We start from the raw sequence: 17,732 nt of genomic DNA, 5'->3' as shown, positions 1-17,732 counted from the left end.
AATATTAGGGTTGATTCACAAAATTTTGCGAAAAATACAAAATAGACAATTATTTCTGGGAGGTATAAAATCGTTATAAAACACTAAACCTTGTAGTTGTACTTTTGATACATAGATGGCACTACTTATTATCCGTTTAATTCAAAATAATATATACATATACATACAGCGTGTTAATTAATTATCGTACCCGACGTCATCATTGCAAGTATGCAACCAATATCACAGTATTGGTTAACCCAGTGTATATATAAGGAAGAATCATCGGCTGCTTTACATATCATGAATAATACATAGGGCGGCCGACGTCTTCGAAGTCGGCCGAGATTATTTCTTATGCCACAAAAAATTCTTGGGGATTATTTCTTATATCAGGAACAATATTTGGGGCAGCCGACGTTTTGGAAGTCAAACAAAGGCAGAAGTAATCTCAGCCGACTTCGAAGATGTCGGCTGCCTCAACTATTTTTCAAGATATATGAAATAATCTCGGCCGACTTCGAAGACGTCGGCCGCCCCAAGTTTCATGACCAATACTTAGAGCGTTATATATACAAATTTAAAAAAATCATGTTTAACGCAATTTTTTAAGAAAACTAACAACTCATATCTTAAATTAAAGCTAAAAGATGATATTTTGTGATGAGATTAAAAAACATTAGGGTTGATTCACAAAATTTTGCGAAAATTAGAAAATTATTTTTGGGAGATATAAAATCGTTATAAAACACTAAACCTTGTAGTTGTACTTTTGGTACATAGATGGCACTACTTATTATCCTTTTAATTCAAAATAATATATACATATACATACAGTGTGTTAATTAATTATCGTACCCGACGTCATCATTGCAAGTATGCAACCAATATCACAGTATTGGTTAACCCAGTGTACATATAAGGAAGAATCATCGGCTGCTTCAAATATCATGACCAATACTTAGAGCGAGATTATTTCTTGCATAAATTTCAAGCAGTTTTAATACAAAATAAGATATATAAGGAATAATGTGGTATTAAAAAAAAACAATAAAAATGCATTAATAAAGAATGTATGTTTTATTAAAATACGATGATAGTGTAAAATCTATACAGTCGGTATACAAGGCCCGCCTGAAACGTGATATTGCATAGGTTTTCATATTAAGTACATTATAATTGTTTTAAAAGTCTTCACCTTGAAAATTCTAATAAGATCTTAAAAGACGTTGTTTGTCAAAAATCTACAATTCCGTATGCTTGGATGGGAATTTCTTTAATATTGCATTGTAGAGATTGTAGAAGGCGTAAACACTGACCGTGAGAATAACCACCAAAGCAATCCCAAAAACCACTGATAAGAAACTTCCATCGATTATGCTTGAATTTGGTCTTCTTCTCTCTTCAGTTTCATATTGGGCAGCTTGACGATCCGCCATCAATTTTTTCATGTTGTTGAGTCTTTGTCGAAGCTCATCTATGCTTTCAGATGGAGGAGAATCTAAAAAAAAAAATTTTAATTTTATTTGGACTTTTTGATTAATTTTTAAGCTTAGTTTTCCGATAAAAATTAATTGAAGAATGTTTTTAGCAAAAGTGGTGGTTATTGTTTGTTTTCGGGGGGGTTGATATATTGGGGATCTGTGTCCCTAAATGAAGTCCCTCAACAGCTGTGCGAGCGTCGGTGACGTCAATATGGAAAGAGCGACTGATCGTGTTTCCGGGAATAGATTGCTATATTTAGCGATTTTATGAATGGACGCGAGCGAATTCGTTTCCACGAAACGGTACGGAACGCAGTTTCACTTACCTGTTTCCATCGTGGTGATAACGTCACGAGATCGGATACGGGACGTGGTGGAATATCGATTGGCAGGATTTGGTCCAGTTATTCCAGCAGGATGAGTGGGTCTCAGATGTGCGCGCGCTTTCCCGGAGCGTCCGTTCGTCCTTACAAAGACGCGGGGGTTGGTTTAAGCCGAAAATCCACTAAGATTTAAAGAGAGAATTATCGCCGACATATTTGATAAAAAGAAATAGAAATTTTTAAAAATATAGTTTACGCTAATGAGCTTGTAATTATATTTAAAGAGTGGTGAAAACCGATGGGTGAAGACCCGTGTAAGTGTGTCTGTAATTGTGGTTGATGTCTTCCGCGAGTGTCCTATCGATTACGTCGAGCGCACGAAGGGCTAGTGCCCCCTTGCTCTCGTTGTAAATTGCCCCCCGTTTTCTAACACTATATTGATTTTTGATGGGATGAAAGGAAGCCGCCCCTATGTTGAAGATTCCCGCACGTTTTAAACAATGTGACCTCAGTGTTTCCCTTGCGTTTGATTATTGTGACTGCATCCTCAACATGGGCACCCGTGCTGCTGCATGTAAGGATACAATATCTCGTTGGACCGATTATCTAACATCCGATGATATCATAATCGTCGGATCCAACGCAGACCACTATACACATATTATCTATACATACTCATTCCATTGACAATCAAAGATCCTCAATATGAATGGTAACACCTAGTGTTATGAAACGGAAACACTTCATTGCGCCCTCTTGTAGTTACTACTTAAACAACGCGCACTCATTGAAGTCTTTGATTGTCACTTGTACAAAAAAATAAAGACAAAACTTTCATTCATCTTAATCATATTTTGTTATTAGTTACAGCAAAGGTGCGGAGTCTATGTGACTACCAGCTACGATTGATGCAAGGGGTCCTTCCACCCCCATCGGGGGTGGATATAGCAAACACTATCAAGTATTTTTCACAAACTCTTCTCAGTAAGTCTACCAAATTTATTTATCAAGGTTGTAAAGATAACTACATGGAGTTTCATCAGGAATATTTTCACCAAAAAAAAATTAAATATAATTAAATCAACCAAAAAAGATAAAAATTGAGAAATTTATATACTTAAATTTATATACCGGTAGCAAAAATACATCATTCTTGCACTCAGGAGATAATCCTCCATATGTTTCTTCCATACATCTTAAAAACATAGTAAACACTTCACTTAGAAAAACATTCACAATTTTTAAACACACAGCGCACCCACTTCAATTATAAAACCCGCAAACAAAAATCGTATGGCGATGTTCAATGTGCAATGACAGTTGCAAGCATTCAACTGTTTACATTTCACCACCGTTCCAAGTATGTGTAAGTTGGTACCTATTGAGAATGCCACATATGTTTAGTTATGGAAAATTTTATTCAAGGTCAAACATTTTTATATAAAATTATAAAATATTTATCTTAAACGTTTCAGTTTTTTGTTTCAGGAATACTCGATTAAGACAGAAACAAAAAAAAAGATTTTTTTGGTAAAAAGTTTTATTATTTTGATCTAACGACACTCTATATACAGTGTGTTTGATTTTAGTTGACAGATATCTCAACTACTACTGGAGATATGACAAAATGTTATAGAAGGAAATTTACATTATTTTATTATTATAAATTTGCCACAACTTTTATTCTAAAAGTATTTTTGTAGTATCCTCCGAATCTCTTAATCATGAAAAATTAATTAATTTTGAAGACGTCAGCTGCCCCCATGATAAGTTGGCCGAAATTATTTCTTCCATAAACTTCAAGCAAGGTAGACTCAGACTTTCCGAGATTATTTCATATATCATGAAAAATGGTTGGGGCAGCCGACATCTTCGAAGTCGGCTGAGATTACTCTTGCCTTTGTTTGACTTCAAGGACGTCGGCTGCCCCAAGTATTTTTTGTGATATAAGAAATAATCTCGGCTGACTTCGAAGACGTCGGCCGCCCATAGGTATTGGCAATGATACTTGGAGGAGCTTATTTCTTGTATCATGAACAGTACTTAGGGCGGCCGATGTCTTCGAAGTCGGCCGAGATTATTTCTTGTATCACGAACAATACTTGGGGCAGCCGACGTCTTGGAAGTCAAACGAAGGCAAGAGTAATCTCAGCCGACTTCGAAGACGTCGGTTGCCTCAATTACCAATACTTAGAGCGAGATTATTTCTTTCATAAATTTCAAGCATTGTAGACTTGGTTATCATGAAAAATGGTCGGGGCAGCCGACATCTTCGAAGTCGGCTGAGATAACTCTTGCCTTTGTTTGACTTCAAGGACGTGGGCTGCCCCAAGTATTTTTTGTGATATAAGAAATAATCTCGGCCGACTTCGAAGACGTCGGCCGCCCATAGGTATTGGCAATGATACTTGGAGGAGCTTATTTCTTGTATCATGAACAGTACTTAGGGTGGCTGACATCTTCGAAGTCGGCCGAGATTATTTCTTATATCACGAACAATACTTGGGGCAGCCGACGTCTTGGAAGTCAAACGAAGGCAAGAGTAATCTCCTGCCTCAATTACCAATACTTAGAGCAAGATTATTTCTTGCATACATTTCAAGCAGTGTAGACTTGGTTTCACATTCCGAATCCTGAGTGATACCATTATCAACTTGCAAAACTGTTGCAAATTTTCGTATTTTTTTCGATCTTTAGAAATACAATGAAATATGATTCCTCTTGAAACACCCTGTTTATTTATAATTTATATATAAAAATTAATTATTTTTTTAATGTATAGCTGTTCTAAAAGATGTAACTGATTCTCCTCTTGAACTTCTCAAGGATCCCGAGATGGATGCAACTCGCCTCGCCCTCTTTCCTAGTTTAGACTATAAAGCTCTTTATAATTCTTTAATACCACTGATGGAGGTTGCTCCATTAATTCAGTATGGGTTACACGGTAAAGCAAAATTTTTAAATAATTTGCTTAATTTTGTAAAATTTTTATATTTTAGCTTTTGGGCAAGCAATTTTACAATGCCTCGGGTGTCTGCTTCCGTTTCTTGAACACGATTTAATAGATAACCTTCCATACTTAACCGCATCCTCCGTAGCTGTATTACCTAGCAGTCTTCACCAGGATATCGTAAACTCTTTGTGTTTCTACATCTTGCCTTTTACGATAAGTAAGTTTTAATGAACAAAGCTGCATTAAATAAATGTTTATTTCTTTCAGCGCGATATAATAACAGGGAACATGAGATCTGTCAGTCTATTTCTGCGGTAATAATGATGGTGTTTCAATATTCAAGTAACCCAGCTCATCATTGTCAACTGTTAGAATGTTTGATGACTCTGAAACAAAATATTCTGAAAGATATTTTGAGCGTTATCGCGTATGGGGCAAGTACGGCTAGGTCATCAGCTGCTAAGTTACTTTTTTATTATTGGCCACCTTTCAATGCAAATCTTTTTGATAGAAAAGGATTAATTTGTAAATTTGCAGGTGCAATATTTTTGTTAAAATAATATCGTATAATAATTGATTTTCATAGATTCCTCACCATTTGTTTGTCAACGGGATTCTTGTCCAAACGCAGGAAGTGCAGAAGCGGCTAAAGTTTGTTATGATCATTGCATATCTATTACCTTTGCTGCTGATAGTCCACCACCTTTATATTTATGCATCGAATGCGCAAATGAAATACATAGAGAACACCCAAATCAAATGTTCTTCGATATTCTTCATCCTATGCAACAAAAACCTATGATCTGCGAAAATAAAGTATTATTATAATATTTTTTTTTTTTTAATTTTATTTTGTCTTGCTCAGAATTGTAGATCGACTGATAAATCAGCAATATCTATCTGTTTTTCCACCGAATGTGCTAGTTATAATGGTAACCATCCAATAAGATACTGCGAACAGTGCCATAATAACCGTCATAACACCAGGAGAGGTGGAGATCACATCGTGCACAAATGCGTACCAGCAACATGGAACATGGATATAGAAATGCAAACATACATGGTTGAAGCAGTTGTTAGCCTTTTAAAAGAAGCCAAAATACCTGTTGTTGAGCAAAAAGAACCTACTGATGGCAAAACTCCACCTCCCCCAGCAATTGACAATATCACCATTGAAGAAAGACAACAATTAGGAAAATATGGAGTATGGTTATTAGTCGGGAGATGTTCTCCAGTTGAAAACACCCCAGAAGAAGTCTTAGGAAGACTTTTGGCGATGTTGTTTCATTGGTTTCACGTCACAGCCTATTCATATGATGGTCTTTACCCAACACTTAAATAATTCCTCAATTTTAACATACACATTTAGTTGTAGGACAAGAAGAAAGTACGCTGGAAAAATTAAAAAACGATCACGTATGTGATTGGCTCAAAAATATCGCACAAACACATTATAAACTCTTCATATCGTGCCTATTACCGCATCCACCCGAGTTTGCTCAAGTTGGTGGTCACTGGTAAGTTAAATCAACCAATTCAAAAAATTCAAATTTTAAAATCGTATCTAGGGACACTTTAGCGTCAAGAACATCGCATCTAAAAGATGGTTTAACTCGTCTCTTTTGCCTTACTTCCTACGATAATGTAATAACACAAGAAATTTGGGATTTTGTTATGCCACATTGGATGGACGCTATTGTGAACGACGTCCCCGAGAAAGAACTACCAGAATTGAGAACTATATTAAATAAAATATTAGAAGCTCAAATGTGTGATATTGAAGCTGATATCGCCCCGAAAAAAGTTTATAATTTTGTCGCTATCAGATTTGATAAAACAACGGCGAAGATACAACAACAAGCTCTGCAATGGCTTCAGGTAAATAAAAACTTTTTATTTTAATTGAAATGATTAAAACATTTTAGATACTCACCATGTTGGAGATAACAATAAAATTGGAATTTTTATATGATATCTTTGGAAAAGGAGTGAATTACATGAAGTTAGGAGCTGAAGAAATTGAAAAAATGATGAGGATTTTTAGGGAAGATGGAGAAAAAAAATCTCCATGTAAAAATAAAAATCATTTTTAATCAATATTTTTAACTTTAATTATTTTTTAGCTCTCTTAACTGATGATAGCGACTCAACCGTAACTTCATTCTCGGACGATAGCAGACCATCACAACAAGCTGATTGCGAAAGCGATGCGGAACATAATTTATTTTGTTGTATTCTTATGTTAGATATTCTACTTAAACAAATGGAACTACAAGCAATAGATAAACATACCGGACTAAACTCCGATTTAAGCAAAAATGTTTGTGGCCTTCTCAAATGTATGCTTACTGCCGCTTGGATTGGAAGTCATTCTTGTAGCGTTAAATCCGATTGTGGATACTGCGAATCTAGTATTATGTGGCATCAACTTTCATTAAATCTCGTTAAATATATGAGTCCTATATATCCTGTACATCCTCCTGATGTAAGATTTCTATCACATTCTTCTAATTAATAATAATAATAATATATAAATTATTTATTAGCCACCAATAGAAGATTTATACGATGATCAAAGCAGAAAAAGTCCACCTGACGGAGATAAAAAAGAATGCAAAGCGGATGTTGTCCTAAATGTGCCTATTCCTGAAGTGCACTCGGTTGGAGGTGTTCTTGTAAACATGCCTCACGTCTGTTCTGTACGCAATGAACCCAATAATTCGAAAGAGTAGATTTAGAAATTACTTCTACTCCTTAGAACTAAGGGGACTAAAAATTTTAATCTGGCAAAAAATGTTGTATAAGAACATTTTCAGATCATGACTGCTACAGTTGAAACAGTTTCGGAACAACTCGATCTCCCAATAATCCAATCAGATAGTCGGACGGTGCTTTCGGTTCAACGAGCTTACACATTAACCGAATATGATGACCGTACGTTAAAGAGAAATGCAATCATCAACATCACACGTAGTAGATATTCGGGTTTTAGCCACGCCGATCCAGTCTCAAGCAACGGAAGAAGCGTTGGAGTCTCCTCCCGAGGAAGACACCGAGAATTGCTGGCAGACATCGATTGGAAAATTCAAATTTTGCGTGGAGGACTTGCCGAATCCACTTCAATACATCTATCAACTTCTGCAGGAATTATCCAAAACAGACAAACCGGACGTTTTGTATTACATGCTTCAGTGCCTCAACGTGCTCTGTCTTCATGGTGACGCTTGTACGAAATCTTCAAAGGACCACCGTGGATTTTTTATTTGGTGCCAAGAAAATTTAATTATTCGAAAGTAACCTTACATTACAATCTAATTCCTTTTAACAACCACTTTTTTTTTAAGTTTATGGGATTTACTAAACTCCGAACACTCTCACATCTGCCAAGAAGTAGTACCTCTCCTCCTCCATTGCATCACTCTCCCGGCAGGTTCCGACGTATTTTGGAGAGTGATCCAAGAGGAGTTTCACAATATTGATTGGCGAGTACGTTTCGTTGCAGTTGAAAGGGTCACGGTCATCGCGAGGTTTATGGATTCTAGTCCTTTGAGGAATATTCTCCAGTTACAAGCTGCCTTAGCAAACGCATTCTGTTATTTAATTTCCAGCATGGATGATCCCAATGTTTATGTTGCTCAAAGAGCGACTCTTTATTTGGGAACTATTCACGACGGAGCGATTAAAGTAAATATTCATAACGTTTCGTATGGTGTCTTTTATATTGCTTAATACCCACATTAAGCATGGAAATTTTTATAAAATTCCAATGGAAGCATTGCTTTTTTTATCGTATTAATATTACGAATTACACTTATATATAATAATAAATATATTTATTAAGTATATGAGTAATTCGAAATATAAACGATTTGAAATGTAATCGTGCGCATGCAGCGTGCTAAAGTGTTTATGTGTAAGTGACCTTACAGCTACATTTTTTCTCTCGTCTAGTCGTTAATAATGTGTCTGGAAACGCAATTTGATTCTGTGATAGTCGATAGGCCAATGGTGCTCCAATCGATATACCAATTGCACAATTCTCTAAGTGAGCGTAAGATATTGACGTGGGAGTTCTTCTTGAATCGATTTGACACGCTTTTTTTGGAAGCGCAGATCAATTTTGAAAAATCCGGCGATATTTCTTATATGAGAGGTAAAATCTTAATTTTTTTGTTGAGTCAAAAAAGAATTGTTGTGCTTTAGATCTTAGGAACACGGATTTGAATAGTGAGGTCTTCATTCGGAAACTTCATAGAGCTCACGAAGCCCTTTCGCACTCGGATGGAAGTGGTGTTAGTTCCGTGAAGACGTTAAGTGCTAGCTTTGGCACGAAATGGCCTTATAAACGAACTATGTCGGCCCCTGCTTCGATAATTCCAAGACAGGATAATAGGGGTAGCATAAAATAAGTTAATAATAAAATAATTTAATGTTTATTTTTTTTAGAATCTAGAGAAAAAGTTTATAGCCGGCAGTATTCCGCGCCGATTTTAAAGAGGAAAACATCGCGATTCGGATTGGGTCAGTTCTTAGGCACTATAAACAACGTGTTAGGTAGAATTTAGTTTACTAGTTACTAGATGTGAACCAATAGTATTTTCTTCGAATCTATGTGTTAGAACCATGGTTTCAGATGGACATGTGCACTCTTTAAACGTGGTGGACGATCAGAACTTGCTGGGATATCTCCAAAGGGTCATCGATTTGGAAGAAGCGGATAAGGAGACGATGCATCTCTTGGTGTTTCTGCTGATGCAGTTCCTCTCGAGATCGGATCAAGCCTACCCAACCGAAGACAAGTACATATCGAAATCACAAGACATCGTTCTGCGGCATCTTTACCTCCTATTAGGCTACAGCCAAAACGATAGATGTCACTTTCTGCCACCTCAACGTCTACGATTATCGCCAGCGTTTAGCGTCTTCATATCGAATCTTCCTCAACTTTTAGATCAAAATCATCTAATGGGGCGAATGCTGTTATCGACCTCATTGATTCTTTTGCATTATTCTCCTTCCCCGTTTTATATGCCAAATAATTTGGAGTTGCAACAACCCACTTACAGTCTTTGGTCCTTGGAACCACACCTTAGAAGAAATTGGTTAATGGCGCTTGTTGTGCTTTTATACAAAGTATGTTCTCCGATTATACTTAATTAAATAAATAAATTTCCAAATTTTAGTACCAATACAACCAACAGCCTCATTGCCTTCATTTGACTTCCTTGGTCAAGATTGTTTTGAACACCCTAGATTCGCAGCACCATCATTGCAGGAGAATCCCAGCAACTATTTTGATGGGAGCCCCATCGACGCGATCTCGAGGTTAAAACTAAAATTCCTCATTTTTAGTAATTATTTAATTTTTTTCTTCAGATGTTAGTCAACCATCTTTAGGCGCAGAAAATGAACAACACGAAAAATTAACAACCCCACCTTTATCCCCAATGTATTCCGACGGGCAATCAGTTCAAGTATCTTTAAGCTCCAAAGGGGGCAAAACCCAAGTCATTTACGCGAAACCTTCATCAGCTGCAAGCATGGAAACGCATTGGGAGGAAGCTATTCAATGCATCCCCGATAAAACATTACAAAAAACTAAATTCGCCGAAATCAGCTTAGACGCTGATGACACAGAATCCGAGTTAAACGCAATCCCAGAAAGCGATTTATCCGATAGCACTTTACATGGGAGTGTGCAAGATTCATTTGATGAAGGAACAGAAGATTTATGTTACCATAAGTCCGAAAAATCGTGTATTAAAGTGCAAGAACCCCAAGATCAGCGATCCCCAAAAGAAGTTTATATCAGCAAACTTGTGAAACATAAAAGGCCCATTTGGATAATCGGGAGTGAAGAGGAAGCGCTAAAATCTTGGGAAAGTAAAACATACTCCATCCAAGAAATTCCAAAATTTGAAAACGGCTCCGGAAAAAATTGCACCAAACCAGGAAATGTCACCGTAGCAAAAACCTTAACCACAGATTCTCACAGACAAGTTACTTGCTCCTCCATCGACACCCAACACATCAGCAAACCAACTCCTTTAGGAAAACATAAAAAAATTATTGAACCATGCATCACTCCCGTTAGCACACCAGTCTCAGATTGCGAAGAATGTCTTAAGAATCAAGTTCTCCCACCACCCGCCATTGAAAGACTTTTACCTATCGGTTCAATTAAACCACCAGGTAATAAATATTTAATTCTTAAATTTTAACACAAACAAAATTAAAAACTAAGTATTTAAAGTACCAAGAAACACGACATTCCCGTTTTATGAAGACACTACATCCACGTCTTCCGACAGTTCTTTATTAAATATGGAACTTGCCATAGGTACACTAACCTACACCTCAAACAAAACAAAATTACGTTTAGTTTCAACAATTTCTCTTTTAGATTCTCCAAAAACAAACATTTTCGCTATATCCGGTATAGAAACTCAGCTAGAGATACCAAATCAAGAACGACTACTACCAATCGGACACCACACTAAAGATATATCTCAATTAGTCGAAAAAGTTAAACAAGCTTTAGGAATCAATGCCCAGCACATAACCAAAATTCCAGAGTATAAGAAAGTTGAAAACGGCCGGGATTCAACTTATTATACTCAAAGTCCTAGAAGACTTATTAAACAAGTCGCCTTGGAGAGTCCCCCACAATATGATATAGAAGAAACTACAATTACATTTAAAAGTATTAATATGGACGGAAAAAGTACGCAAACATATTTTTATTAAATTATTGTTTAATAACATTTTTCTTAGAAGAATCCACAACTAATCATCGACATCCTATTAGAAAAGCTGGACCTTTTACAATTCGACCATATCCTTGCAGGGAGTCCAAAAAAGCCGGTTTTTGGTTAAGCCCCCAATTATCTCCAAAAATCGAAGGCAGCGATATCAAACAAAGTTCTTTTCGCATAGGGGATGAGTGCGTTACTGAGAGATGTTCAGAATGCGGTACTGTTAAAGAAGAATACAGCGACGAAGAATTAGGATTGTGTATTGTATGTTTAGGAACGTTTATTCATCGTGAACCATCATTAGCAGCACCTATGTTACCAGATATTCTTAATATCGTTGCAAAGTAACCGAAATTATGCAAAAGTTATATTTTTTTTAATAAATTAAATTGTAGAGTTGCAACCAATGCAATGTATCCCTGGCAAAATGAGAGCAATATTCATCTTCCTGGAGGAGCAGTGAGTGTAGCCCATCAATTTCTTAGATGCGTTTTACATCAACTTGCACCAAATGGAATATTCACTCAAATGTTTCAAACACCTACGAATGAAAAATGTAGGATACAATTTTTCAAAAATGTTATTCAGGCTTTGATTGATTTTAACGAATTAAATCCGGTGGCACCATTGCAACTTTTATTAGAGGTAATTGTTTCTTTATTAATTATTAAAATAATTTATTTATTAATTTTTTTTAAGACATTGAATTCGAAGAAAACTCTTCCACTGGATGCTTTACCAATTATATTAGAAAACTTAGCTTGTTATATGGACTGCTTGCCATTAGAAGCCGCTCTAGGATCAAATGCTCCGTTATGGAACAATGTTTTACAACAAATGGAAACGTTTTTTCGTAGAATAGTATTCCTATTACACGGGATAGATAATTTAACCGTCCTTTTAAGAATAATAATAACAATCTTTAAGATCCCTTTGATAAATCAATACAAAGGAATGTTGGAACCATTTTCGAAAATAATGAGTCATGCTATCCAAACCAACGTATTAAAATACAACAATCTGGTTGATATCTGCTTCTTGTGCAATAGGGCGTTCACGAAAGATCGCGATAAGATGTTGTTGAGTAGAATGGTTGTTTTTGAACTTGTGCAAGCTTTGAAATTTAAAACTTGCATTCCTGATGCGAACCTTTTGATGTTGATCAACTTAATACTTCAAGATGTGGGCGGATCAATTCCAGCTAACGTTGTCTTAAAAGATATGAATTCCATAACGGTTGATTTTACTCCTATTTGGAATACTAATATAGCAGAATGTATGAAAGTACATTTAACGGATATCTTGGAATTTTTAACTGATTTTCATACCTTGGCAAAAATAAAGGTTAATAAAAAAAATGTTTATTAATTAGATTAGAATTGTTATTAAAATTTTTTTTAGAGTTATTCCAAAGGGATTTCGATGGGATTAAATGAAGATACTTTAGGTGGTATTTTCAAATGTAACGTAGCTCAATACTTGGCATTGGAAATTAGTAGAGGAAACGGGAGAGATAACAGAGCTGTATCTCGTTATTTACCTTGGTTGTATAATACATCAACAGCTCAACAACCGTAGTATATAAAAATTTTTATTTATTATTATATATTTATCTTTTTCTTTTCAGTCCGAAAGAATTTGTGGAATGTATAGGTCATGTAAGATTACTTTCGTGGCTCCTCTTAGGGTCATTAACACATACAGCAATACACGGAAACGATGCCACTCATTTAAGTCAACCAATACCACAAGAAGCCTCTTGTCAAATCGCCGATCACATCCAAGTAATAATGGCAGGTTTCGCGGAACAACCAAAAGCGTCCGTTTTACACATGTCTTCCTTGTTTCATACATTCATACTATGCCAATTGTGGACCATTTATTTGGAACAAGGCCTAAATGCCCATCTTCCAATCACGGAAGCATACAATGTTACCATGAATATCCTTTTTGATTTTTGGGGAAAAATAACACCTTGCATTTTACAATTAGTCCAACAATCAAAAGTTGTAAGATCATTAATAATTCTTATTATGCAATAAATAATTTTATTATTTTCAGCTAAGCGAAATAGTATGTCTTCACTTTTTAAATCTAATCGAAGCGTTAATTGAATGCCACTCGACGTTCATCACGAAATTATTCCCACTTTGGATTCCAGTTTTAACGTCACAAACTATTCAAGTTAATATATTAATTAAAACGATTTTTTAAGCAATACAAATTACTTTATGTTTTAGTTACCCGGTCACCTTCAAGTTAGATTACAAAACTGTTTAAATTTCGCTCCAGATGTACATTTAGAAGGTCTCCCAGAAAAAATTAAAACATCTTTGCAAAATCCAGTATTATTACGCTGGCTACAACGTTTACAGTTCAAAATGGGCCAAATAGAACTTCAGTCATCGACAGCAACACAATTTTATTCATTGTAGACAATAGTATTTTATATCAAATATAAAAATGAGTTGAATTTTATTTTATTTGTATTTTTTATTACTTATTGTAGCATGCTGTGCACACGACATGTACAAAACAAAAAGAACGTTACTATATAAAATTATTAATATTATTATCATTCAAATAATAATTAATCGATTCTATCAGTCCTGTGAATGTAGTTCGTATTATTACTTATTAAAATATTAATTTATATTGTGGACACATATATATACAGCGTGTCCCGTATCTTCCGCATCAGAGCATTATACGGTTGTAGGATACATTATTCTGAAGCGATCTTTCTAATAAAATTTTTTCGAAATGTTTATAATAACCGCACGGGAACTGTTTAAAGGAACTGTTTTTCGTCCAATCAGCAGATCGCAAATCAGACTCAGGTAATCGGTGCCACCCTCGGCCGGTCCGCTACGCCGATGATAACTCGTTTCCCACGTGTACTCACCAATAGATTCGTCATGGAAAGAGAAATAAACTTTTTCGATGAATCAAAGTCGTCCGTTATTGGTCGTCGTTAAACAGTTCCCGTGCGGTTATTATAAACATTTCGAAAAAATTTTATTAGAAAGATCGCTTCAGAATAATGTATTCTACAACCGTATAATGCTCTGATGCGGAAGATACGGGACACGCTGTATATATCCACAATTTGGTGACCCCGAAGATTGAACCTGCCTCCGACGAATTATTTTTAACCTACCATCACGATTACTTTATACCTGCACCCGAAAATTGAACCTGCCCCCGACGAATTTTTTGAACCTACCCCAGCGATTACTTTATACCTGCACCCGAAGATTAGCTTGAACCTGCCTCCGACGAAATATTTGAATCTGCGCTCTACCCATACCCAATAAAGTCAAACCCAAGCCATATTACGTCAATTGACAACAAAACGTCAAGTCATTCCATCAAGTTAGAACAAGCGCCAGCCCAGTCCCACAACCATCAAGATTCCAAACGTTTTGTTTACAGTCGTGTGCCGGTGAGTAAAGTCACTTTTCATTCCTATAGGACTAAATATTAAGAGGAATCAAAAAATTAATCATATTTTCAACAATTTTTATTTAACAAAAACAAATATTAAAAAAATTACTTTACTTTAATAGAAAACCTAAACGTATTTTCTAGACAATTTTTTATTAAAAATGATTGACCCTGCTGATGGTGACAATACCGCACACGAATTGCAAAATATTTCAAAACTGAAATTACCACCATTTTGGCCTTCTAATCCCGATATTTGGTTTCGACAAGTTGAAGCACAGTTTACTCTAACTAGAATTAGCAGTGAAAAAACAAAATTTAACATGCTTTTGGCAAATTTACCCACTGAGATCATCTCTACCGTGGTAGATCTCATACAGAACCCTCCAGACATAAATCCATATTCTTCACTCAAAAAATTGTTAATCGACAGGTTATCATTGAGTGAAGAAAAACGGCTGGACGATGTTCTGTTAGGTTCGCAAATGGGAGATCAAAAACCGTCAGATTTTTATCGAGCGATGTTGACCACGGTTGGTGGTTCTCAAGTGGTTAGTCCAAATTTATTATTAAAATTGTGGCAAAGGAGACTACCTCGTGTTGTTTCGGTTGCACTCCTCGCTTCTGGCAAAGAGGACGTGGTGGACATTCTTTCCATTGCCGACAAGGTGTGGGAATCAATGAATTTGACGTCGACCTCAACACACCTCTCGGAAGTTCAAAAACATCGCACCACAAAAACACCACCACACGACGAATTACTAACAACAATCCAAAATCTGACGTTAACGTGTCAAGCACTAGTGACTACCATTACACAACAACAACAACAACAGGACAAAAAATTTGGAAAATCAAATAAATTCTTTGACTACCCAATTTCAAAACATACCAACAAATACGTCGAAGAATTGTAATTGTAATTGTTTTCACAATTCTCGAGATAGACATCGTTCTTCGTCACGTCACTCGCGGAATAGGTCTAATTCTACGAGTTATTCGACTATTTGTTGGTATCACCGTAAATTTGGAGACAACGCGGTTAAATGTGGAGGAACATATTGCAAATTTTATAATTCCTTCACCGACAAAAACAAAAATTTTCCATCGACATCAAAAAACTAATAAAGGTTTCAAAAGAAAAACAAAATTTTTCCAAATTCAAAATTTTGACAAAAAGTCAACCTCAATTTACGGTAAATTCTGTCAGTTCGCGACTTTTCATTTTTGACAATCAAAATAACCTAAATTTTTTAATTGACACTGGAGCTGACATTTCGGTTCTACCTCACAAATTATATCCGAAACGTAACCAAGATACCAACTCAAACCTTTACTAAACCTTACTACATACGGTAAAAAAATGCTTACAATTTCATTAAATCTAAGAAGGAATTTCCCATTCGTATTTACTATAGCTAATGTTAGTAAACCAATCATTGGTGCGGATTTCCTTCATGCATTTGGTATCTTGGTGGATATAAAAAAGAAGCGATTGGTAGATTCGAAAACCAATTTGTTTTCAATTGGTTCCATTGTCAAAAATACTATTCCAACTCCCAAAATTTTTTCTTTTGAAACCAAATATACAACACTCCTAAAAAGTTTTCCAAAATTAACGTCTACACCGGACTTTACAAAACCAGTTGGACATAACACTCGACACAAAATTGTTACCAACTCACACTTACCGTTTTGTCGTCCCCGACGTTTAGACGTGCACAAACACAACATCGCAAAGAAAGAATTCGAACAAATGGTGGCATTAGGAATCTGCCGACCCTCTTCTTCTTCTACAGCGTCGCCTCTTCACATGGTTCCTAAGAAAGATTCCAACGATTGGAGACCATGTGGAGACTACCGACAACTCAACAACATCACAGTTCCAGATCGTTATCCTCTTCCGCACATTCGAGATTTTAACTTACATTTACACAATTGCAAAATTTTTTCAAAATTAGATCTGGTACGAGCTTATCACCAAATTCCTGTAGAAGAAGACGATATTCCTAAAACGGCTATCACTACACCGTTTGGTCTGTTCGAATTCACGAGAATGCCTTTCGGTTTACGTAATGCGGCACAAACCTTTCAAAGGTTCATAAACGAAGTTCTATCTGGCTTAGATTTCCTATTCGTATGTCTAGATGATATTCTAGTAGCCAGTCGCAATGAAGAAGAACATTATCTTCATTTACAACAATTGTTTAAGAGGTTAAGCTCTTGTAATATTAATATACAACCAACAAAATGTGTTTTTGGAGTTACAGATTTAAATTTCCTAAGTCATCAAATTTCTGCTGAAGGCGTTCGCCCTTCGCAATCTAAGGTTAATGCCATAACTGAATTTCCAAAATCAACCACACTAAAACAATTACAGCGATTCTTAGGAATGATAAATTTTTATCACAGATTTTTACCAAACATCTCAAACATTTTAGCTCCTTTACATCATTTATCAAAAACACTTTATTCACAAAAACTTAAATCAATCACTTCTTGGACACACCTTCACGACATTTCTTTCACTACAGCCAAAGAACTTTTATCAAAATCCGTCACTCTTGCACACCCATCACCACAAGCAACTCTTTCACTGACGACAGACGCCTCAAGTAAAGGTATAGGAGCAGTTTTATCACAGACTATAGACAATAAAACACAACCTTTAGCATTTTTTTCTCAAAAATTATCTTCAAGCCAAATAAATTATTCAACTTTTGATAGAGAATTGTTAGCAATTTACACTAGTATCAAATTCTTTAAACATTTTTTACATGGACATCAATTT

At 35.7% G+C, this 17,732-nt stretch overlaps 3 protein-coding genes across 4 annotated transcripts; 2 read left to right on the top strand and 1 right to left on the bottom strand.

The window, feature by feature from the left end:
* Window positions 1-1,044: 1,044 nt before the first annotated feature.
* LOC111425305 (uncharacterized) lies at window positions 1,045-1,866 on the bottom strand. 2 transcript variants are annotated; one of them, XM_023059250.2, is made up of 3 exons: window positions 1,790-1,866; window positions 1,178-1,480; window positions 1,045-1,113 (listed from the first exon to the last, which is right to left on the bottom strand). In XM_023059250.2, the coding sequence occupies exons 1-2, from the start codon at window positions 1,797-1,799 to the stop codon at window positions 1,224-1,226; spliced, it is 267 nt and encodes an 88-aa protein (XP_022915018.1). In that variant the 5' UTR covers window positions 1,800-1,866; the 3' UTR covers window positions 1,045-1,113; window positions 1,178-1,223. The 2 variants fall into 2 exon arrangements, with proteins under 2 accessions (XP_022915018.1, XP_022915017.1); XM_023059249.2 differs by having other exon boundaries at window positions 1,045-1,480.
* Window positions 1,867-1,871: 5 nt separating this feature from the next.
* LOC111425306 (UNC-79 domain-containing protein) lies at window positions 1,872-13,972 on the top strand. Its single transcript, XM_023059253.2, is given in 29 exon segments — window positions 1,872-2,360; window positions 2,651-2,770; window positions 4,569-4,730; window positions 4,786-4,956; window positions 5,007-5,276; window positions 5,326-5,555; window positions 5,605-6,058; window positions 6,109-6,256; window positions 6,308-6,617; window positions 6,665-6,815; window positions 6,818-7,224; window positions 7,286-7,438; window positions 7,556-7,673; window positions 7,717-8,032; window positions 8,084-8,423; window positions 8,691-8,892; window positions 8,943-9,134; window positions 9,186-9,260; window positions 9,373-9,872; window positions 9,923-10,064; window positions 10,116-10,931; window positions 11,143-11,463; window positions 11,466-11,838; window positions 11,890-12,139; window positions 12,194-12,838; window positions 12,896-13,068; window positions 13,122-13,503; window positions 13,556-13,678; window positions 13,735-13,972. Coding segments are annotated over 29 exon segments (7,842 nt in total). The 5' UTR covers window positions 1,872-2,257; the 3' UTR covers window positions 13,930-13,972.
* Window positions 13,973-15,102: 1,130 nt separating this feature from the next.
* LOC139431016 (uncharacterized) lies at window positions 15,103-15,858 on the top strand. The gene has a single exon (XM_071198580.1). The coding sequence runs from the start codon at window positions 15,103-15,105 to the stop codon at window positions 15,856-15,858; it is 756 nt and encodes a 251-aa protein (XP_071054681.1).
* Window positions 15,859-17,732: the final 1,874 nt, after the last annotated feature.

The sequence above is a fragment of the Onthophagus taurus genome, chromosome 8, assembly GCF_036711975.1.
Source record: "Onthophagus taurus isolate NC chromosome 8, IU_Otau_3.0, whole genome shotgun sequence".
Taxonomy (NCBI): domain Eukaryota; kingdom Metazoa; phylum Arthropoda; class Insecta; order Coleoptera; family Scarabaeidae; genus Onthophagus; species Onthophagus taurus.
This window is presented reverse-complemented; position numbering and strand designations above follow the sequence as displayed.

Coding starts and splice junctions, on each gene's coding strand:
- LOC139431016 (XM_071198580.1), top strand. CDS start 15,103: ATGATTGACCCTGCTGATGGTGACAATACCGCACACGAATTGCAAAAT.